The 24181-nt window shown below is 45.5% G+C and overlaps 1 protein-coding gene across 1 annotated transcript in view; it reads left to right on the top strand.

The window, feature by feature from the left end:
• The window catches only part of LOC137371651 (E3 ubiquitin-protein ligase MARCHF4-like), a 107493-nt gene extending 85026 nt beyond the window's left edge, over positions 1-22467 (top strand). Inside the window, exon 4 of the mRNA XM_068034445.1 lies at positions 22145-22467. Within this exon, the coding sequence (XP_067890546.1) occupies positions 22145-22467 (323 nt within the window). The remainder of the gene's footprint in view (positions 1-22144) is intronic.
• The last annotated feature ends 1714 nt before the right edge of the window (positions 22468-24181 follow it).

Genomic DNA, 24181 nt, shown 5'->3' with positions numbered 1-24181 from the left:
TCGCTCAAAGTTGCCACCCAAGTTGATAGGGTTGTTAAGAAGGTGTATGGTGTGTTGGCTTTCATTAACAGGGGGATTGAGTTTAAGAGCCGCGAGGTTATGCTGCAGCTTTATAAGGCCCTGGTTCGACCACACTTGGAATATTGTGTTCAGTTCTGGTCGCCTCATTATAGGAAGGATGTGGAAGCTTTAGAGAGGGTGCAGAGGAGATTTACTAGGATGCTGCCTGAACTGGAGGGCATGTCTTACGAAGAAAGATTGAGGGAGCTAGGACTTTTCTCATTGGAGCGAAGAAGGATGAGAGGTGATTTGATAGAGGGGTACAAGATGATGAGAGGCATAGATAGAGTGGATAGCCAAAGACATTTTCCCAGGGTGGAAAGGGCTATCACCAGGGGGCATAATTTTAAGGTGATTGGAGGAAGGTTTTGGGGAGATGTCAGAGGTAGGTTCTTTACACAGAGAGTGATGGGTGCGTGGAATGCACTGCCAGCGGTGGTAGTAGAAGCAGATACATTAGGGACATTTAAGCAACTCTTGGATAGGTACATGAATGATAGTAGAATGAAGGGTAGGTAGTTAGTTTGATCTTAGAGTTGGTTTAAGGTTCGGCACAACATCGTGGGCCGAAGGGCCTGTACTGTGCTGTACTGTTCTATGTTCTATATGGGGATAGTGCGGGAAAGTGTGTTTGAGGTGTAGGATTGACCATGATCTGGTTGAGTGGTGGAGAGGGCTCGAGGAGCTGAGTGGCCTACTCCTGCTCCTATTTCCTATGTTTCTATGATCATGCAACTAGGGGTATTCTATAGCACCCCCCCAAATAGTGAGAGAGAGAAAGAGGAGCAAAGCTGCAGGGATATCACAAAGAGGTGATATTAGGGGAATTTAATTACCCAAGTATCAATTGGGATAATGCTAGAGATAGAGGAAATGGAGAGGGAGGAATTTCTGAAATGTGTTCAGGAGAACTTCCTTGATCAATTCACGGCCCAAATAGAAAGGAGGCATTGCTGGTTCTGGTGTTGGGAAAGGAGGTGGGCCAAGGGTCTGTGTGGGAGCATATGGGTAAGAGTGATCATCGTACCATAAGGTATCTTGCAGAAAAGTAAGGAACAATATAAGGTAGAACGTGCTAGCTTAGAAGACGGCTAATTTCAATGCGATGAGAAGGGATCCAGCCAGGATAAAATGGAAACGAAGACTGACAGGAAAACTGTAACTGAATAATGGGTTATCTTTAAGGAATAAATGCTAGGTACAGGCTAGATACATTCCAACCACAGCGAATGGTAGGGAAACCAATAACAGGATTCCTTGGATGACGAGGGAGATGGAGATTATGATGAAACAAGAAAAAAGGGTGTGTGATGCATGTCAGGTGAATTCTTCAAGTGAGAACCAGGCCAAAAACAATAAGTTGAGAGAGGAAGTGAAGAGGAAAATTAGACTGATAAAGACAGAATATGAGAATAGAATGGCAGTCAACATAAAAGGGTACCCAAAAATCTTCTACTGGCATGTAAATAGTAAGTGGGCAGGAAGAAGTGAAGTGGGACCTATTGGGGGCAAAGAGGGTAATATATGCTTCGAGGCACAGGGCGAGGCCAGAATACTTAATGAGTACTTTGTATAAGTGTTTATTAAGGAAGAGGAATCTGACAAAATATTGGTAGAAGTGGAGAGAGTAGAAGCAATGGATAGGGTAAAAATTGAGATGGAGGAGGTACTGAAAAGGCTGGCTATGCTTAGGGTAGATAAATCACATGGTCCGGATGGCTTGCATCCCAGGTTGCTAAAAGAAGTGGAGATGGAGATAGCGGAAGGGCTTGTCATAATCTTCCAATCTTCCCTAGATATGGGGAAGGTGCCAGAGGATTGGAGAGTAGCAAATGTGACACCCTGATTCAAGAAAGGGTGTAAGGACAATTCTAACAACTACAGGTCAGTTAGTTTAACATCAGTGGTGGGTAAGGTTTTAGAAACAATAATCAGGGAAAACGTCAACAGGCACTTGGAGAGGTTGGAGTTAATTAAGGATACCATGTATGGATTTGTGAAAGGCAGATCATGCTTGCCTAATTTATTTATTTAGAGATACAGCACTGAATCAGACCCTTCGGCCCACCAAGTCTGTGCCAACCATCAACCACCTATTTATACTAATCCTACATTAATCCCATATTCCTACCACATCCCCACCTTCCCATACTAGGGGTAATTTAATAATGGCCAATTTACCTATCAACCTGCAAGTCTTTGGCTGTGGGAGGAAACTGGAGCACCTGGTGATGACCCACGCAGACACAGGGAGAACTTGCAAACTCTGCACAGGCAGTACCCAGAATTGAACCTGGGTCGCTGGAGCTGTGAGGCTGCAGTGCTAACCACTGCACCACTGTGCTGCCCCTAATCTAATTGAATTGTTTGATGAAGTAACAGAGAAGGTTGACGAAGAGAATGTGGTGGATGCTGTCTATATGGATTTTAAGGAAGTGTTTGATAACTAGCCTTTTATGTGGTACTTTAACAAAATTGAGGCTTATGGAATAGGAGACCAGGGTTAAGGACAGAAAACAGCGAGTCATGGTAAATGTTCGTTTTTCAGACTGGAGGATGTCAGACAGTGGTGTTCCCCAAGGGTCACTACCAGGACCACTGCTTTTTTGCTATCTATAAATGACTTGGATCTTGGAATACAGAGCAAAATTTTAAAATTTGCCGATGGTAACAAACTTGGAGAAGTGTCAAACTGTGAGGATGATACAAACAACCTGCAACAGGACATAGATAGGCTAGCAGAATGGGCAGACAAGGCTGAGGGGGGACATGATTGAGGTGTACAAGATTATGAGGGGTTAGATAGGAAGAAACCTTTTCCCTTAGCGGAGGGGTCAATAACCAGGGGGCATAGATTTAGGGTAAGGGGCAGGAGGTTTAGGGGGGATTTGAGGAAAAAAATTTTCACCCAGTAGGTGGTTGGAATCTGGAACGCACTGCCTGAAGGGGTGGTAGAAGCAGGAACCCTCACAACATTTAAGAAGTATTTAGATGAGCACTTGAAACGCCATAGCATACAAGGCTACGGGCCAAGTGCAGGAATATGGGATTAGAATAGTTGGGTGCTGGATGGCCGGCACAGACACGATGGGCCGAAGGATCTGTTTCTGTACTGTATAACTCTATGACTCTATGACAAGTGGCAGATGGAATTTGATACAGACAACTGTAAGGTGATGTAATATAGACTTGATGACAGAGTTCTAAAGAGTGTGCAGGAACACAGGGACCTGGGGTGCATGTACATTGATCTTTGAAGGTGGCAGGAGCCATGATATATTGAGAGAGTGGTTAGTAAAGCATTTAGGCTCTTGAGCTTCATAAGTAGAGGCATTGAGTACAAAAGCAGGGAAGTTATGCTGACCCTTTATAAAGCTCTGGTTAGGCCACAACTAGAGTATTATGCCCAGTACTGGTGACCACACTTTAGGAAGGATGTGAGGGTCCTTGAGAGGGTGCAGAGGAGATTTACCAGAATGATTCCAGGGATGGAGGACTTTAGTTACAAGGTTAGGTTGGAAAAGCTGGGTTTGTTCTTCCTGGAACAAAGGAGATTGAGTGCAGATTTGATAGAGGTGTACAAGATTTTGACAGGCTTAGATAAGTTAGGCAAAGAAAAAGCTGTTCCCATTAACTGTTGGTACAAGGACTAGGGGACACGGATTGAAGGTTTTAAACAAGAGCTGCAGGGGGAATGTGAGAAAGAACTTTTTTTATGGAGTGAATGGTAATGACCTGGAACTCGCTGGCAACAATGGTTGGTGGAAGCAGAGACAATCAGTGATTTCAAAAAGAAATTGGATGGGCACATGAAGGAAATAAATTTGCAGGGCTACAGAGATTGAGTGGGGGAATGGGACTGACTGGATTGCTCCTTCTATCCCGTAAATAAATAAAATAACTCTAAATAGCAAAAGGCTAAGAAAAAGAGGGTGTGATCTATGCATGGAGGCATGGCTGAGGTACTAAATGAGTACTTTGCACCTGTCTTTACAAGGAAAAAGATGCTGCCAAAGTTCTACGAAAAGAGAAAGTAGTTGAGATACTTACTAGATGGGTTAAAATTGATAAACAGGATGTATTAAAAAGGCTGGCTGTACTTAAAGTTGATAAGTCACCTGAACTAGATGGGATTGGTTGCATCTGAGGATGTTGATAGAAGTAAGGGTGGAAATTGGGGAGGCATTGGCAATAATCTTCCAATCCTCCTTAATTTTGACAAAGTACCATGCTGATTAACAAAATTGAGGCCCTTGGAACAGGAGGATCGGCTTGGATAAAAAAAATTAACTTAAGGACAGAAACAGTGAGTTGTGGTAAATGGTTGTTTTCAGACTAGAAGATGGTAGACAATGGTATTCCCCAAGGGTCACTGCTAAGAACACTACTTTTTCTGAGTATATATTAACAAATTTGGATATTGGGATACAGAGTAAAATGTCAAAATTTGCTGATGATACCAAACCTGGAGGAGTGGCAGACAGTGAGGATGATACAAATTGATTGCAACAGGACATAGATAGGCTAGCAAAATGGGCAGACAGGTGGCAGATGGAATTCAATACTGACAAGTGTGAGGTGATGCTTTATGGCAGAAGGGAGAGGGAGAGGCAAGATAGACTTAATGGCACAGTTCTAAAGAGAGTGCAGTGAAAGAGGGTCCTGAGGGTTCATATGCACAGATCTTTGAAAGTGGCAGGACATATTGAGAGAGTGGTGATTGAATCACAGAATTGTTACAGCACAGAAGGAGGCCATTCGGCCCGTCGTCTCTGTGCCGGCTCTCCAAAAGAGCAGTTTACCTAAGTGCCACTCCTCATAGCCCTGCACATTCTTCCTTTTCAGATAACAACCCAATTCCCTCTCCAATGCCTCGATTGAATCTACCTCCACCACAATCTCAGGCAGCGCATTCGAGATCCTAGCCACTTGCTGCGTGTAAAAGTTTTTCCTCAGTCGCTATTGCTTCTTTTGCCAATTATCTTAAATCTGTGCCCTCTTGTTCTCAATCCTTCCACCAATAGGAACAGTTTTTCCCTATCTACTCTGTCCAGACCCCTTATGATTTTGAATACCTCTATTAAATTTCGTCTCAACCTTCTCTTCAAGGAAAACAGTCCCAACTTCTCCAATCTATCCATGTAACTAAATTTCCTCATCCCTGGAACCATTCTCGTGAATCTTTTCTGCACTCTCTCCAATGCCTTCACATCTTTCCTAAAGTGCAGCACCTAGAACTGGACACAATATTCCAATAGAGGCCAAACCAGCATTCTATACAAGTTGAACATAACTTCCTTGCTTTTGTACTTTGCCTCTGTTAATGAATCCTGGGATACTGTATGCTCTATTAACTGCACTCTCAACCTGTCCTGCCACCTTCAATGACTTATGCACATATACACCCAGGTCCCTCTGCCCTTGCACCCCCTTTAGAATTGCACTCTTTATTTTATATTGTCTGTCCCCATGCTTCCTACCAAAATTAATTATTTCACACTTCTCTGCATTAAATTTCATCTGCCACTTGCCCGCCTATTCCACCAACTTCTCTAAGTCCTTTTGAAGTTCTACACTATCCTCCTCACAATTCACAATGTTGCCAAGTTTCATATCATCCACAAATTTTGAAATTTTGCTGTGCACACCAAGATGTAGGTGATTAACACATATCAGGAAGAGCAAAGGCCTAACACCGATCCTTCGGGAACTCCACTACAAACCTTCGTCCAGTTGGAAAAACACCCATTAACAACTACTCTCTGTTTCTTGTCACTAAGCTAATTTTATATCCATGTTGCTACTGTCCCTTTTATTCCACAAGCTATTACTTTGTCTCAAGTCTATTTTGTGACACTTTATCAAATGCTTTTTGAAAGTCCATATACACCACATTAACAGCATTACCCTGATCAACCCTCTCTGTTACCTCATCAAAAACTCCAGCAAGTTAGTTAAACATGATTTGCCCTTCACAAATCTGCCTGGTTCTCACTTGTATTGTCAACCAGAAAGCTTTCATATCCACCCTTTTTCTACTTCATCTTACCCTCTATCACTTTTGTCATCCAGGGATCTCTGGCTTTGTTTGTCCTACCTTTCCTCCTCGTGGGACTGTACCTCAACTGTCCATAAACCATCTCCTTTTTAAAAGCAGACCATTGTTCCATTACAGTTTTGCCTGTCAATCTTTGATTCCAATTTTGCCAAGTCAGATCTGTTCTCACCCATTGAGGTTGGCCTTCCCTCAATTAATTCTTTTTACTCTGGGTTGCTGCTTATCCTTTTCCACAGTATCCTAAGGTTTAGATTGGCTATGATCACTGTCCCCTAAATATTCCCCGACTGACACTTGATCCACTTGACCCATCTCATTCCCCAGAACCAGATCTAGCAATGCCTCTTTCCTTGTTGGGCCAGAAACATGCTGATCCAGAAAATTCTCCAGAACATGCTTTGGAAACTTTTCCCCCTCTCTGCTCCTTACACTATTTCTATCTCAGTCTATGGAGAGATAATTCAAGTCCCCATTATAAGCACTCTATAGCTTTTGTACCTCTCTGCAATTTCCTTGCAGATTTGTTCCTCTATATCTTTCCCACTAGTTAGTGCTCTATAGAAGTCGATGTGTATTTGATGGCTTGCACCCTTGGGTAAGACATGATTGCATAGATAGTGGATGCATTGGTTTTGATCTTCCAGAATTCCCCAGATTCTAGAACAATCCCTATGGATTGGAAGATAGAATATGCAACCCCGTTGTTAAAGGAAGGAGGGAGAGAGAAAACAGGGAATTATAGGCCAGTTATCCTGACATGAGTAGTAGCAAAAATGCAGTAATTTATTATTAAGGAATTGGCAAAAAGGAAATTGGAAAATAACAATATGATTAGGCAGAGTCAACATGGTTTTATGAATTGGAAATCATGTTTGACAAATCTATTCGAGATTTTTGACAGTATAACTAGCAGGGTGGATAAGGGTAAACCAGTGGATATAGTATATTTAGATTTTCAGAACACACTCGATTAGGTTCCACACAAAAAGTTGTTACACAAGTTTAGGACTCATGGGATTTTGGGATTTCGGGTAAATATATTAGCATGGATTGAAGATTTGTTAACAGACAGGAAACAAAGAGTAGGAATAAATGAGTCATTTTTAGGATGACAGGGTATATCAATTGGAGTGCAGTAAGAAATTATATTTGAGCCTCAGCTATTTACAATCTATATTAAAGCCTTTCATGAGGAGACTGAGTGTAATATACCCACGTTTGCTAACAATACAAAGCTAGGCAGGAAAGTAGCTTTGAGGAGGACTTAAGAAGATTATTGACCAGTGAAGTGATTGGGCAAGTAAGTTGCAGATGGACTATAATGGCGGGGGTGCGGGGGAGTGGGTGCAGTTTGAATTATCCACTTTGGTAGGAATAAAGGAAATGCAGAATATTTTTCAAATAGTAAGAGACTAGTAAATGTTGGTATTTAGAGATATTTGGGGGTGAATCAAAGAAAGTTAGCATGCAGGTACGGCAAGCAATCAGGAAGACAAATAGTATGTTAGTTGTTATTGCGGGGGTCGGAATATAAGACTAAGGAACAAAAACAGAAAATGCTGGAAATACTCAGCAGATCTGGCAGCATCTGTGGAGAGAAAAACAGAGTTAACGTAGTCACACAGACCTGAAACATTAACTCTGTTTTTCTCTCCACAGGTGCTGCCTGACCTGCTGAGTATGTCCAACATTTTCTGTTTTTGTTCTAGAACAAGAACAAAGAAAATTACAGCACAGGAACAGGCCCTTCGGCCCTCCAAGCCTACGCCGATCCAGATCCTCTATCTAAACATGTCGCCTATTTTCTAAGGGTCTGTATCTCTTTGCTTCCTGCCCATTCATGTATCTGTCTAGATACATCTGAAAAGACGCTATCGTGCCCGCGTCTACCACCTCCGCTGGCAACGCGTTCCAGGCACCCACCACCCTCTGCGTAAAGAACTTTCCACGCATATCCCCCCTAAACTTTTCCCCTCTCACTTTGAACTCGTGACCCCTAGCAATTGAATCCCCCACTCTGGGAAAAAGCTTCTTGCTATCCACCCTGTCTATACCTCTCATGATTTTGTACACCTCAATCAGGTCCCCCCTCAACCTCCGTCTTTCTAATGAAAATAATCCTAATCTGCTCAACCTCTCTTCATAGCTAGCGCCCTCTATACCAGGCAACATCCTGGTGAACCTCCTCTGCACCCTCTCCAAAGCATCTACATCCTTTTGGTAATGTGGCGACCAGAACTGCACGCAGTATTCCAAATGTGGCCGAACCAAAGTCTTATACAACTGTAACATGACCTGCCAACCCTTGTACTCAATACCCCGTCCGATGAAGGAAAGCATGCCGTATGCCTTCTTGACCACTCTATTGACCTGCGTTGCCACCTTCAGGGAACAATGGACCTGAACACCCAAATCTCTCTGTACATCAATTTTCCCCAGGACTTTTCCATTTACTGTATAGTTCACTCTTGAATTGGATCTTCCAAAATGCATCACCTCGCATTTGCCCTGATTGAACTCCATCTGCCATTTCTCTGCCCAACTCTCCAATCTATTTATATTCTGCTGTATTCTCTGACAGTCCCCTTCACTATCTGCTACTCCACCAATCTTTGTGTCGTCTGCAAACTTGCTAATCAGACCACTTATACTTTCCTCCAAATCATTTATGTATATCACAAACAACAGTGGTCCCAGCATGGATCCCTGTGGAACACCACTGGTCACATGTCTCCATTTTGAGAAACTCCCTTCCATTGCTACTCTCTGTCTCCTGTTGCCCAGCCAGTTCTTTATCCATCTAGCTAGTACACCCTGGACCCCATGCGCCTTCACTTTCTCCATCAGCCTACCATGGGGAACCTTATCAAACGCCTTACTGAAGTCCATGTATATGACATCTACAGCCCTTCCCTCATTAATCAACTTTGGCACTTCCTCAAAGAATTCTATTAAGTTGGTAAGACATGACATTCCCTGCACAAAACCATGTTGCCTATCACTGATAAGCCCATTTTCTTCCAAATGGGAATAGATCCTATCCCTCAGTATCTTCTCCAGCAGCTTCCCTCCCACTGACGTCAGGCTCACCGGTCTATAATTAACTGGATTATCCCTGCTACCCTTCTTAAACAAGGGGACAACATTAGCAATTCTCCAGTCCTCCGGGACCTCACCCGTGTTTAAGGATGCTGCAAAGATATCTGTTAAGGCCCCAGCTATTTCCTCTCTCGCTTCCCACAGTAACCTGGGATAGATCCCATCCGGACCTGGGGACTTGTCCACCTTAATGCCTTTTAGAATACCCAACACTTCCTCCCTCCTTATGCCGACTTGACCTAGAGTAATCAAACATCTGTTCCTAACCTCAACATCCTTCATGTCCCTCTCCTCGGTCAATACCGATGCAAAGTACTCGTTTAGAATCTCACCCATTTTCTCTGACTCCACGCATAACTTTCCTCCTTTGTCCTTGAGTGGGCCAATCCTTTCTCTAGTTACCCTCTTGCTCCTTATATATGAATAAAAGGCTTTGGGATTTTCCTTAACCCTGTTTGCTAAAGATATTTCATGACCCCTTTTCGCCCTCTTTATTCCTTGCTTCAGATTGGTCCTACATTCCCGATATTCTTTCAAATCTTCGTCTTTCTTCAGCCACCTAGACCTTATGTATGCTTCCTTTTTCCTCTTAGCTAGTCTCACAATTTCACCTGTCATCCATGGTTCCCTAATCTTGCCATTTCTATCCCTCATTTTCACAGGAACATGTCTCTCCTGCACGCTAATCAACCTCTCTTTAAAAGCCTCCCACATATCACATGTGGATTTACCTTCAAACAGCTGCTCCCAATCTACATTCCCCAGCTCCTGCCGAATTTTGGTATAGTTGGCCTTCCCCCAATTTAGCACTCTTCCTTTGGGACCACTCTCGTCTTTGTCCATGAGTATTCTAAAACTTTCCAGCATCCTCAGTATTTTGCTTTTGTATAAGAGTAAGGAAGTCTTGCTGCAATTATATAGGGCTTTAGTGGTATTGCATCTGGAGTGCTGTGTACAGTTTTGGTCTCCTTACCTAAGGAAGGATATACTTGCATTAGAGGGGATGTAACAATGGTTCACTAGACTTATTGCTGGGATGAGAGGGCTGTCCTTTGAGGAGTGATTAGGTAGAATGGCCCTATATTCTCTGGAGTTTAAAAGAATGAGAGGTGATCTCATTGAAACGTATAACATTATTAAGTGTCTTGGCAAAGTAGTTGCAAAGAAAATGTTTTAACTCACTGGCTGGAGAGTCTAGAACTAGGGGTCATAGGCTGGAATCTTCCAGACATAGAAAATAATTGAGGGTCGGGACCAAGTCCTACTGGGTCCAATCCTGCTGGCACCTGACGTCTGCACGGTGCATCATCTTACAGGAGATGACCAATTAACACGCCACCTACAAGTCCAATTAAGGACGGCGGGACGTACAGGAACGTGGGCGGCCTGCAGGACTGGCTGTCTGGTAGTCCCACTGGGAGAAGGTGTATGCAATGGCGCCTCAAAATGGAAGCACTCTCGGAAGGTTGCAGAAGCATCCATAACAAAGAAGGCCGTGAGCTGTTAGAATCATCAGCGTGGAGAGGAAACCCCTCCAACGAAAATGACTTTGGCCACAGTTGTGGCCATTTCAGCCTTCTGGCTCTGTCATAGATCTATGGAGACCAGGATCCAATGGCCTTCTGACCTCCCTCTGGGATGTCGTCTTCAAATTGTTGTCGTGCTCCGGACTCAGCTGAGTGGCCCGTCAGGGTTGAGAAAGTTCCATCAGTGCAGGAAAATGGTCCTTAAATTGCCTTGATTGGCTGCCCATCTCTGTGGAGCGGGTTGCCAATTCTCGTGGCAGCCAGCCCCTGGGGAACTCACCCAGATGCAGGGCGGCATCAGGGAGCCATGCTGACAAGGTTTTCCGATACTTTCCCAACCCTTTCTGCCTCCAATGCCTCCTGCAAGGGGCTGGGAAGATTCTGGCCATAGTCACAGGATAAAGGGTCGGTCATTTAGGACTGAAGTGAGGAGAAATTTCTTCACTCAGAGGGTTGTAAATCTTTGGAATTCTCTACTCCAGAGGGCTGTGGATGCTCAGTTGATATTCAAGATTGAGATCTTTTTGGGCACTAAGGGAATCAAAGGATATGGGATAATGTGGGAAAGTGTGAAATTGTCCACTTTGGCAGGAAGAATAAAAAAGAAGCATATTATCTAAATGGTGAGAAATTGCAGAGCTCTGAGATGCAGAGGGATCTGGGTGTCCTAGTGCATGAATCGCAAAAGGTTAGTATGCAGGTACAGCACGTAATTAGGAAAGCTAATAGAATGTTATTGTTTATCACAAGGGGAATTGAATACAAAAGTAGGGAGGTTATGCTTCAGCTATACAGGGCATTGGTGAGACCACATCTGGAGTACTGTGTACTTATTTCTCCTTATTTAAGAAAGGATGTAAATGCGTTGGAGGCAGTACAGAGAAGGTTTACTAGACTAATACCTGGAATCGGCGGGCTGTCTTACAAGGAAAGATTGGATAGTCTAGGCTTGTATCGCTGGAATTTGGAAGAGTAAGAGGCGACTTGATTGAAACATAAGATCCTGAGGGGTCTTGACAGGGTGGATGTGGAAAGGATGTTTCCCCTTGTGGGAGAATCTAGAACTAGGGGTCACTGTTTAAAAATAAGGGGTCGTCCATTTAAGACAGAGATGAGGAGAAATTTTTTCTCTCAGAGGGTCGTGAGTCTTTGGAATTCTCTTCCTCAAAAGGCAGTGGAAGCAGAGTCTTTAAATATTTTTAAGACAGAGGTAGATAGATTCTTGATAAGCAAGGGGGTGAAAGGTTATCGGGGGGTGGGTCGAAATGTGGAGTAATCAGTTCAGCCATGAACTTATTGAATAGCGGAACAGGCTCGAGGGATCGAGTGGCCTACTCCTGCTCCTAATTCTTAGGTTCATATATTAAAATCTGTAACAAGCCAGAAAAGGGTTAACAGATTCTACGTTTTATATATGGGGACAGTGAACACAAAAACAAGGAAATGATAAATCTGCACAAGACATTGATTGGGTGGCAGCTGGAGACTGTGTGCAGGCTTGGACATCCCATTTTAGGAAGGATCTTGGATTCTTTGGGATGATAGAATTCAATGCAGATAAACATTTTGGGGCTGTAGTGACAAGCACAGAAGACTAATGGGAATCTAACAGAAGTGTTCACAATGATTAATGGATTTGAGCAGGTAAATGGTGAAAGATTACTTCTACAGGCTGTGAATTAGTAAAGGAGTTCCTGACTCAAGAATTGTGTTCGAAGCAAAAAAATCCCTGGACTTTGGAATCCACTACTACAACTGGCTGAATCAATAGAATGGTTGCAGCACAGAAGGAGGCCATTCAGCCCATCATGTCCATGTCAGCTCTCTGCAAGAGTAACTCAGTCCCACTCTCCCACCTTTTCACGTTGCCCTGCAAATCTTTCCTCTTCATATAATTACCCAATTCCCTTTTGAAAGCCATGATTGAACCTGCCTCCACCACACTCTGAAGCAGTCCATTTCAGATCCTAACCACTCACTGTGTGAAAACATTTTTTCTCATGTCACCTCTGGTTTTGACCCTTCTGCCAATGGGAAGTTTCTCCCTATCTACTCTGTCCAGACCCCTCATAATTTTGAACACATTTGAGAGACAATTAGATAAACATCCAAAGGAAATATTAAAAGGTATTTGGACAGAGCAAGGGAAGATAATTAGATGATGAGCTCCGATGTGGGGCCAGCCCAGACACACTGGGCTGGATTTTACCGGCCCCTCGGTGTTGTGGATCATGGCAGTGAGGCCCATAAAATACTTGCAGGAGATGCCCGCCTTGACCTGCAAAGTCGAGAAGGCCCCGCTGCATACTACCGGCGGCGCCGGCACCTTGGTGCGGACCCCCCTGCCTCTCGGTGGCAGCACCCCAATTATAATATGTAAAGGACTACTTACCTCTCCTGATTGTGCATCCCGCCACCTCTCGATCAACACTTCCGCATTTTACGTTGAACGGGCGGCTGTCACATGCCGTCCCATTCACAAACCTGAGAAGCCGATGGGACATCGGAAGCAGGAGTACTCACTCACAGTGAAGGTAAGTCCAGATATATAGGGGTCTTAACTCTACATACTTGAAGGGAGGTGGGGATTACAGGGGACAAAGCTCAGTCGGCATGAAGGGAGGTATTGCACACCCTCCCTCCATGAATGGTTTCTGCTTTATTCCATTGTACGTTTGTGTGTGTGAAGGAGCAATGGCATTCTAGTCACCCTGTATGTAAGGAGGGTGCCAGAACCGGCAGGAGTGTAAATGTTACCTGGCTGGTGGGGGCAATCGTTGCAGCTGGTAGAATCTTCATGTCGTCATGCTGTGCCACTCTTAATAAAAGCAAAGATGGGCGATGCCATGCCACGCCACATAGTTGATCCATGAAAGCACCTGATGTCTCCGTCAATAACAATGCCTGCCTTAGGAGCCTTCGATTAAGTGAAGGAAACAACTTTATCACATGGAAATGGGGATGTCTCATCCTAGATTGTGTGATCCGCTTTTCCTGAACATCTCGGTGGAAGCAATGGGGTACAGGTCTCTGGCACAGAGTCTGTCCCTGTTGCTCAGAAGGGAAGGGGGAAGAGGAGCAGAGCATTAGTCATTGGGGATTCCATAGTTAGGGGAACAGATAGGAGGTTCTGTGGGAACGAGAGACTCACGGTTGGTGTGTTGCCTCCCAGGTGCCAGGGTTCGTGATGTCTCGGATCGTGCTTTTGGGATCCTTAAGGGGGAGGGGGAGCAGCCCCAAGTCGTGGTCCACATAGGCACCAACGACATAGGTAGGAAGAGAGATGGGGATTTAAGGCAGAAATTCAGGGAGCTAGGGTGGAAGCTTAGAGCGAGAACAAACAGAGTTGTTATCTCTGGGTTGTTGCCCGTGCCACGTGCTAGCGAAGCGAGGAATAGGGAGAAAGAGGAGTTGAACACGTGGCTGCAGGGATGGTGTAGGAGGGAGGGTTTTGGTTTCCTGGATAATTGGGGCTCTTTCTGGGGTAGGTGGGACCTCTACAAACAGGATGGTCTTCACCTGAACCAGAGGGGTACCAATATCCTGGGGGGAAGATTTGCTAGTGCTCTTCGGGGGGGTTTAAACTAATTCAGCAGGGGGATGGGAACCGAAATTGTAGTTCCAGTGTACAGGATGTTGAGAGTAGTGAGGTCAGGGATAAGGTTACAAGGACGCAAGAGGGCACTGGCAAGCAAGAGCTTGGTTTAAAGTGTGTCTACTTCAACGCCAGGAGCATCCGGAATAAGGTGGGTGAGCTTGCAGCATGGGTTGGTACCTGGGATCCTGATGTTGTGGCCATTTCAGAGACATGGGTAGAGCAGGGGCAGGAATGGATGTTGCAGGTTCCGGGATTTAGATGTTTCAGTAAGAACAGAGAAGATGGTAAAAGAGGGGGGGGTGTGGCATTGTTAATCAAGGAGAGTATTACAGCGGCAGAAAGGACGTTTGAGGACTCGTCTACTGAGGTAGTATGGGCCGAGGTTAGAAACAGGAGAGGAGAGGTCACCCTGTTGGGAGTTTTCTATAGACCTCCGAATAGTTCCAGAGATGTAGACGAAAGGATAGCGAAGATGATTCTCGACAGGAGCGAGAGTAACAGGGTAGTTGTTATGGGGGACTTTAACTTTCCAAATATTGACTGGAAATACTATAGTTCGAGTACTTTAGATGGGTCAGTTTTTGTCCAGTGTGTGCAGGAGGGTTTTCTGACACAGTATGTAGACAGGCCAACCAGGGACGATGCCACATTGGATTTGGTACTGGGTAATGAACCCGGCCAGGTGTTAGATTTAGATGCAGGTGAGCACTTTGGTGATAGTGATCACAATTCGGTTAGGTTTACCTTAGCGATGGGCAGGGACAGGTATATAACGCAGGGCAAGAATTATAGCTGGGGGAAAGGAAATTATGATGCGATTAGGCAAGATTTAGGATGCGTAGGATGGGGAAGGAAACTGCAGGGGATGGGCACAATCGAAATGTGGAGCTTATTCCAGGAGCAGCTACTGCGTGTCCTTGATAAGTATGTACCTGTCAGGCAGGGAGGAAGTTGTCGAGCGAGGGAGCCGTGGCTTACTAAAGAATTTGAAGCGCTTGTCAAGAGGAAGAAGAAGGCTTATGTTAGGATGAGACGTAAAGGCTCAGTTAGGGCGCTTGAGAGTTACAAGCTAGCCAGGAAGGATCTAAAGGGAGAGCTAAGAAGAGCGAGGAGAGGACACGAGAAGTCATTGGCGGATAGGATCAAGGAAAACCCGAAGGCTTTCTATAGGTATATCAGAAATAAAAGAATGACTAGAGTTAGATTAGGGCCAATCAAGGATAGTAGTGGGAAGTTGTGTGTGGAATCAGAGGAGATAGGGGAAGCGTTAAATGAATATTTTTCGTCAGTATTTACAGTAGAGAAAGAAAATGTTGTCGAGGAGAATACTGAGATACAGACTACTAGGTGGATGGGATTGAGGTTCACAAGGAGGAGGTGTTATCAATTTTGGAAAGTGTGAAAATAGATATGTCCCCTGGGCCAGATGGGATTTATCCTAGGATTTTCTGGGAAGCCAGGGAGGAGATTGCAGAGCCTTTGTCCTTGATCTTTATGTCGTCATTGTCGACAGGAATAGTGCCGGAAGACTGGAGGATAACAAATGTTGTCCCCTTGTTCAAGAAGGGGAGTAGAGACAGCCCTGGTAATTATAGACCTGTGAGCCTTACTTCGGTTGTGGGTAAAATGTTGGAAAAGGTTATAAGAGACAGGATTTATAATCATCTTGAAAAGAATAAGTTCATTAGCGATAGTCAGCACGGTTTTGTGAAGGGTAGGTCATGCCTCACAAACCTTATTGAGTTTTTCGAGAAGGTGACCAAACAGGTGGATGAGGGTAAAGCCGTGGATGTGGTGTATATGGATTTCAGTAAGGCGTTTGATAAGGTTCCCCACGGTAGGCTATTGCAGAAAATACGGAAGTATGGGATTGAAGGTGATTTAGAGCTTTGGATCAGAAATTGGCTAGCTGAAAGAAGACAGAGGGTGGTGGTTGATGGCAAATGTTCATCCTGGAGTTTAGTTACTAGTGATGTACCGCAAGGATCTGTTTTGGGGCCTCTGCTGTTTGTCATTTTTATAAATGACCTGGATGAGGGTGTAGAAGGGTGGGTTAGTAAATTTGCGGATGACACGAAGGTCGGTGGAGTTGTGGATAGTGCCGAAGGATGTTGTAGCTTACAGAGGGACATAAATATACTGCAGAGCTGGGCTGAGAGATGGCAAATGGAGTTTAATGTGGAAAAGTGTGAGGTGATTCACTTCGGAAGGAGTAACAGGAATGCAGAGTACTGGGCTAATGGGAAGATTCTTGGTAGTGTAGATGAGCAGAGAGATCTTGGTGTCCAGGTACATAAATCCCTGAAAGTTGCCACCCAGGTTAATAGGGCTGTTAAGAAGGCATATGGTGTGTTAGCTTTTATTAGTAGGGGGATCGAGTTTCGGAGCCACGAGGTCATGCTGCAGCTGTACAAAACTCTGGTGCGGCCGCACCTGGAGTGTTGCGTGCAGTTCTGGTCACCGCATTACAGGAAGGATGTGGAAGCTTTGGAAAGGGTGCAGAGGAGATTTACTAGGATGTTGCCTGGTATGGAGGGAAGGTCTTACGAGGAAAGGCTGAGGGACTTGAGGTTGTTTTCGTTAGAGAGAAGGAGGAGGAGAGGTGACTTAATAGAGACATATAAGATAATCAGAGGGTTAGATAGGGTGGATAGTGAGAGTCTTTTTCCTCGGATGGTGATGGCAAACACGAGGGGACATAGCTTTAAGTTGAGGGGTGATAGATATAGGACAGATGTCAGAGGTACTTTCTTTACTCAGAGACTAGTAGGGGCGTGGAACGCCCTGCCTGCAACAGTAGTAGACTCGCCAACTTTAAGGGCATTTAAGTGGTCATTGGATAGACATATGGATGAAAATGGAATAGTGTAGGTCAGATGGTTTCACAGGTCGGCGCAACATCGAGGGCCGAAGGGCCTGTACTGCACTGTAATGTTCTATGTTCTATCCATATGCGCCAGAGGCAAAATCAACAGGCAGGTGCAGTCCACACAGAGGCCCCCGGTTGTGAGCAGCAGCCCCCAATGGGAGCTCACCATTACAGGTTGCCGTACAACTACAGGCCCCACATGACATGCCAGCAGATGTCAGAGCACCAGTGTCAGAGGCAATTGCGTATGTAGAGAGGGTGGTGACACGTCTCTGTGCCCTGCTCAACGATGACCTGCACCCCATGGGCTTCGGTTGACATCCTATGCCTGTGGTCCTCATTGTGGCAGCAGCTCTTAAGCTTGATGCCTATGCAGTTTCTCAGGGGCCCACCGGAGACCTTTGTGGGGTCACAGAGTCAGCAGTGCACCGCTGCATCAGTGAGGTCACCGATGCCTTGCACCAGAGGGACAATGAGTATGTCTGCTTCAGGGCGGACTCTCACAGCCAGGCCCAAAGGGCCATGGTTTCGGCACCATTGCCGGAGAACCATAGGTTTTTGGGTTCATGGACTGCACCCATGTGGCCATCAGGCCTCCCGCCAGGCTGCCACCTGCAGATGCAACCATTAAAGGAATCCTCTCAATCTAGGTGCAGCTGGTATGTGATCATGTAAATCTGTGCCTGCTTCTCAGGCAGCTGCCATGACACCTGGGTCCTGTGCCAGTCCCAGCTGCCACCGCTGCTCACTGAACTTGCTCAGATGGAGGAGTGGCTTCTTAGAGACAAGGGTAATCCCTTGCAGACATGGCTGCTGACACCAGTGAGAGACCCCACCACTGCTGCAGAGGAGAGATACAAAGCCAGCCACTGAGCTACAAGAGTCGCCATTGAGCAGGAGATCGGCATGCTGAAAATGCTCTTCCAATGCCTGTATGGATAGGGTGATGCCCTGCACTACGGGCCGAAAAGGCCAGCTACTTTCTTTGCTGCTCTGCACAACTACACACCCAATAGGGGCCAGGTCTGGCATGATGAGGAGAGACGTCAAACAGAATTCCTACTCGGACTATAAAGACACTGAGGACCTCATTATCAAAAAGGAGGAGGTGTTGGGTGTCTTGCAAAGCATTAAGGTAGATAAGTCCCCAGGGACTGATGGGATCTACCCCAGAATACTGAGGGAGGCAAGGGAAGAAATTGCTGGGGCCTTGACAGAAATCTTTGCATCCTCATTGGCTACAGGTGAGGTCCCAGAGGACTGGAGAATAGCCAATGTTGTTCCTTTGTTTAAGAAGGGTGGCAAGGATAATCCAGGAAATTATAGGTCGGTGAGCCTTACATCAGTGGTAGGGAAATTATTAGAGAGGATTCTTCGGGACAGGATTTACTCCCATTTGGAAACAAACGAACTTATTAGCGAGAGACAGCATGGTTTTGTGAAGGGGCGGTTGTGTCTTACTAATTTGATTGAGTTTTTTGAGGAAGTGACGAAGATGATTGATGAAGGAAGGGCAGTGGATGTTATCTATATGGACTTCAGTAAAGGCTTTGACAAGGTCCCGCATGGCAGACTGGTACAAAAGGTGAAGTCACACGGGATCAGAGGTGAGCTGGCAAGATGGATACAGAACTGGCTCGGTCATAGAAGACAGAGGGTAGCAGTGGAAGGGTGCTTTTCTGAATGGAGGGATGTGACTAGTGGTGTTCCGCAGGGATCAGTGCTGGGACCTTTGCTCTTTGGAGTATATATAAATGATATGGAGGAAAATGTAGCTGGTCTGATTAGTAAGTTTGCGGACGACACAAAGGTTGGTGGAGTTGCGGATAATGATGAGGATTGTCAGAGGATACAGCAGGATATAGATCGGTTGGAGACTTGGGCGGAGAAATGGCAGATGGAGTTTAAACCGGACAAATGTGAGGTACTGCATTTTGGAAGGTCTAATGCAGGTGGGAGGTATGCAGTAAATGGCAGAACCCTTAGGAGTATTGACAGGCAGAGAGATCTGGGCGTACAGGTCCACAGGTCACTGAAAGTGGCAATGCAGGTGGATAAGGTTGTCAAGAAGGCATACGGCATGCTTGCCTTCATCGGTCGGGGCATAGAGTATAAAAATTGGCAAGTCATGTTGCAGCTGTACAGAACCTTAGTTAGGCCACACTTAGAATATTGCGTGCAATTCTGGTCGCCACACTACCAGAAGGACGTGGAGGCTTTGGAGAGGGTACAGAGGAGGTTTTCCAGGATGTTGCCTGGTCTGGAGGGTATTAGCTATGAGGAGAGGTTGGATAAACTCGGATTGTTTTCACTGGAACGACGGAGGTGGAGGGGCGACATGATAGAGGTTTACAAAGTTATGAGCAGCATGGACAGAGTGGATAGTCAGAAGCTTTTTCCCAGGGTGGAAGAGTCAGTTACTAGGGGACATAAGTTTAAGGTGCGAGGGGCAAAGTTTAGAGGGGATGTGCGAGGCACGTTTTTTGCACAGAGGGTGGTGAGTGCCTGGAACTTGCTGCCAGGGGAGGTGGTGGAAGCAGATACGATAGCGACGTTTAAGAGACATCTTGACAAATATATGAATAGGAAGGGAATAGAGGGATATGGGCCCTGGAAGTGCAGAAGGTTTTAGTTTAGGCAGGCATCAAGATTGGCGCAGGCTTGGAGGGCCGAATGGCCTGTTCCTGTGCTGTACTGTTCTTTGTTCTTTGTACAACAGGAAAGGCGCATGGGAGGGCGGATGGCACCCAGGCTCCATATGTAGGGCTAGCAGTGGGCTAGGGATGAATGGCAGTGACTTATCAGACTGGCTGTCTGCTCCATAGGAACAGACATGAACTCTGCAAGCCAAATATTACCCTCACTTACCTGCTGTGCACCAGTCCACATCAGCAGCATCTCTGTAAACCATTAGAGGCAGCAGCTGACTGAGCCAATGTCCATGTCACTGCATCTGTGGAGATGCTCATGAGTAATGGTGGCATGGCAATGATGTTATTGCATACGTTGGCTTTCCTAAAGGCCCAATGGTGCAAAGGGATGTGACATTGGCGCTACATGCTGGCACACATCATTCACACAGAGAAAAGGACACACATGTTGGTGAGGAACATTTAGTGAAAGATGTATTTACATTGCTGTGACACCTGTGCATTCCCATTTGTGTCAGTGTGTTCTCCTTAAACACTTGCGAGTGCCCCTTCCTGGTGCAACATCTGCGCTAGCAGCCTAACTGGAGGAAGGCTGCTGATCTGATTGCCCTTTGGCTGTGGATGATTTTGACAGTCACCTTCTGCATGCACGAGGCCTGAAGGGCCCTGGCTGGCTGGGGAAATGATCGTTCATCCTCTTCCGGCATTGGACCCTTTGACGTCAGATGGCCCCATGGCCACTCACCTCCTCTGCCTTCTCCAGCCAGGCTGCCTTGGCAGGTGGGAGGGCCTGTTCTTACCATCGCTGGGGAAAAGGACCTCCCGCCTTTCCCGCGCAACCTGGAGGAGAGTGAGCAGGGAGGCGTCACTAAATTATGGGGTTACCCTAGAGTACCCCTCTGCCATACTCGGTTTTTGATCTGGTCCTTTAAATGCAAAGGTGATTCCACAGTGTAACTGCTCTAACTTCTGGCTGCAAGGTTTTTCTTGCACATGTTTGAAAAACTAATGCAGGACTAGTGAGGAAATCTGTGCTGTTGTCATGGTTTTTCATCTATGACAGATCGACACATTTTTTAAGATTTAGATTTAGATATACAGCACTGAAACAGGCCCTTCGGCCCACCAGGTCTGTGCCGACCATTAACCACCCATTTATACTAATCCTACACTAATACCATATTCTTACCACATCCTCACCTGTCCCTATATTCCCCTACCACCTACCTATACTAGGGGTAATTTATAATGGCCAATTTACCTATCAACCTGCAAGTCTTTTGGCTGTGGGAGGAAACCGGAGCACCCGGAGGAAACCCATGCAGACACAGGGAGAACTTTCAAACTCCACACAGGCAGTACCCAGAATTGAACCTGGGTCGCTGGAGCTGTGAAGCTGCGGTGCTAACCACTTTGCTTCTGCAGCAGCTGATCACAATTCTTGATGTAATATTTCTAGTTGACAATGCAGCTAGAATATGAACATATTTTCCTGGTTCTTTACAAAGATCTTTTAATTGCAGTTACATGTCTGTTTACAGATCAGTTAGCGGAGAAATGAATACCGATTTCAAATGCATATTAGTCTGAGTCTTTTCAGTCAAATGATTAGAAGTCCATAGTATGTAGATATTCTTCAATTATGGTTTTATTTCTGTTGTGTATTTGCCTTTTATGGTACAACTCAGTCTCACGTCCTGGTATGTGCAAAATTAAGATTATTCACCCAGGTGCGGCACGCCTACAAGAAGGAATGTTACGCTTGAGTGGAAGAAGAGGATCTCAACTTCACAGGACACTGGGACACAGCAGGGTAAGTATGTGACAGCAAAGCAGAAAGTGCTGGGGTAACTCAGCAGGTCAGGCAGCATCTGTGGAGAGAGAAGCAGAGTTAACTGGTCAGTGACAAAGTTCTCTCTCCAGAGATGCTGCCTTACCTGCTGAGTTGCTCCAGCACTTTCTGCTTTGCTGCCAGATTGACAGCAGCCCCACTCTTGAATAGTCAGGTAAGTATTTCTTTGGCAGCTGTCAGGAAGCAGGTGCTGGGACGCTTAAATAGGGCAGTGATGCTAATGTGCCCCCGCGCGTAATATCACGGGGGCTCTGCAGCAGACGCTCAGTGTGGGCAGACCGCTGACTTCAAAGCGCGCCCCCGCCATGTGCAGCCCAGCAAGTCAAATGGCTTAATTTTGTGTTAAAATTACCGTGATTTTATCATTCTAAGTAACTGGGTTCCAGTAGTAATACTGATCTTTGACTGCTCTTTACATTCTACCTTTCCAGGACTGATTATTCATGAGGGGCCATCTGTATATCGAATCTTTAAGCGTTGGCAAGCAGTTAACCAGCAATGGAAAGTACTGAACTATGAAAAGTCCAAGGACATGGAGGATCAGAAGAGCGGCACAAACCGTAATAGGAACACACGGGCCGAAAGGTCATCTACCACACACAACAGTTCCAGAGGCAATCGACCAATGGGAGCCATGTCCAATCATCACTGTGCATATACCATTCTACACATTCTCAGCCACCTGAGATCTAATGAACAAAGGCACCAAACAAGCACAAGTAGAGAACTGGTAATGAGGGTTACTACAGTCTGATGACAAGATGTGCCTTTAGGACACTTTGATGAGGCATGGGAATGACAGCAGGAGGAAGAACGAAGAGGCCAGGATTGAGAAATAAATGGTAGAAGGACAGCATCAGGCGCCATGAATCTACCAGGGCTGCCTGTGGAGATAGGTTGAAACTGAGGCCACACAATGGAAATTAGTCCAGTTCATAAATTACAGTCACTGTATAATCCGAACTGCCTGTGAAACGAGTTAAAAATGGCCACAACTGTTAAAACAATTCTTTGAACACTGTCTCAGTCTTCTAAATTTGGTTCTGAGCCAATTGCCAGAGGGTCAAACAATGATGAATCACACTGTCTGGATAACTTCATGTGATCTGGCCTCAATATTACCATTGTACAGATAGTCTTAATGAATAGAATATTCCCATTGCCTCACCCTGGCAACTATGACCATACGACCAGACAAATTAGGAGCAGAAGTAGGCCATTCAGCCCCTCGATGCTGCTCCGCCATTTAATAAGATCATGGCTGATCAGTTTATGTCTCGAATTCCACACTCCCATCTACCCCTGATAACCTTTGATCCCCTTCCTAACAAGAATCTATCAAACTCCGCCTTAAAAAGATTCAATGACCCCGCCTCTGCCACCTTCCAAGGCAGAAAGTTCCAAAGTCGCACAACTCTCTGAGAGAAAATTTCTCCTTATCTCTGTCCTAAAAGGGCGACCCCTAATTTTAAAACCGTGCCCCCTAGTTCTGGACTCACCCACAAGAGGAAACATCCTCTCCACATCCACCTTGTCAAGACCATTCAGGATCTTATAAACTTCATAGTGTCATAGAGTTATACAGCACAGAAACAGGCCCTTTGGCCCATCTTGTCTGTGTCGGCCATCAAGCACCAAACTATTCTAATCCCATTTTCCAGCACTTGGACCATAGCCTTGTATGCTATGGCGTTTCAAGTGCTCATCTAAATACTTCTCAAATGTTGTGAGGGTTCCTGCCTCTATCACCTCTTCAGGCAGTGCGTTCCTGATTCCAACCATCTCTGGCTGAAAATTTTTTCCTCAAATCCTCTCTAAACCTCCTGCTCCTTACCTTAAATCTATGCCCCTTGGTTATTGATCTCTCCGCTGAGGGAAAACATTTCTTCCTATCTAACCTATCAATGTCCCTCATAATTTTGTATACCTCAATCATGTCCCCCCTCAGCCTTCTCTGCTCTAAGGAAAACAAGCCTAGGCTTTTCAGTCTCTCTTCATAGCTGAAATGCTCCAGCCCAGGCAACATCTTGGTGAATCTCCTCTGCACCCTCTCCAGTGCAATCACATCCTTCCTATAGTGTGGTGCCCAGAACTATACACAGTACTCCAGCCGTGGCCTAACTAGTGTTTTATAGAGCTCCATCATAACCTCCCTGCTCTTATATTCTGTGCCTCGGCTAATAAAGGCAAGTATCCCATATGCCTTCCTAACCACCGTATCTACCTGTGCTGCTGCCTTCCGTGACCTATGGACAAGTACATCAAGGTCACTCTGACCTTCTGTACTTCCTATGGTCCTACCATCCATTGTATATTCTCTGGCCTTGTTAGTCCTCCCAAAATGCATCACCTCACACTTCTCAGGATTAAATTCCATTTGCCACTGCTCTGTCCAACTTACCAGCCCATCTATATCAATCAAGTTTCCCCTCACTCTTCTAAACTCCAGTGACAACAAGCCCAGTCTG

This window comes from Heterodontus francisci, chromosome 7 (genome assembly GCF_036365525.1).
Source record: "Heterodontus francisci isolate sHetFra1 chromosome 7, sHetFra1.hap1, whole genome shotgun sequence".
Taxonomy (NCBI): domain Eukaryota; kingdom Metazoa; phylum Chordata; class Chondrichthyes; order Heterodontiformes; family Heterodontidae; genus Heterodontus; species Heterodontus francisci.
This window is presented reverse-complemented; position numbering and strand designations above follow the sequence as displayed.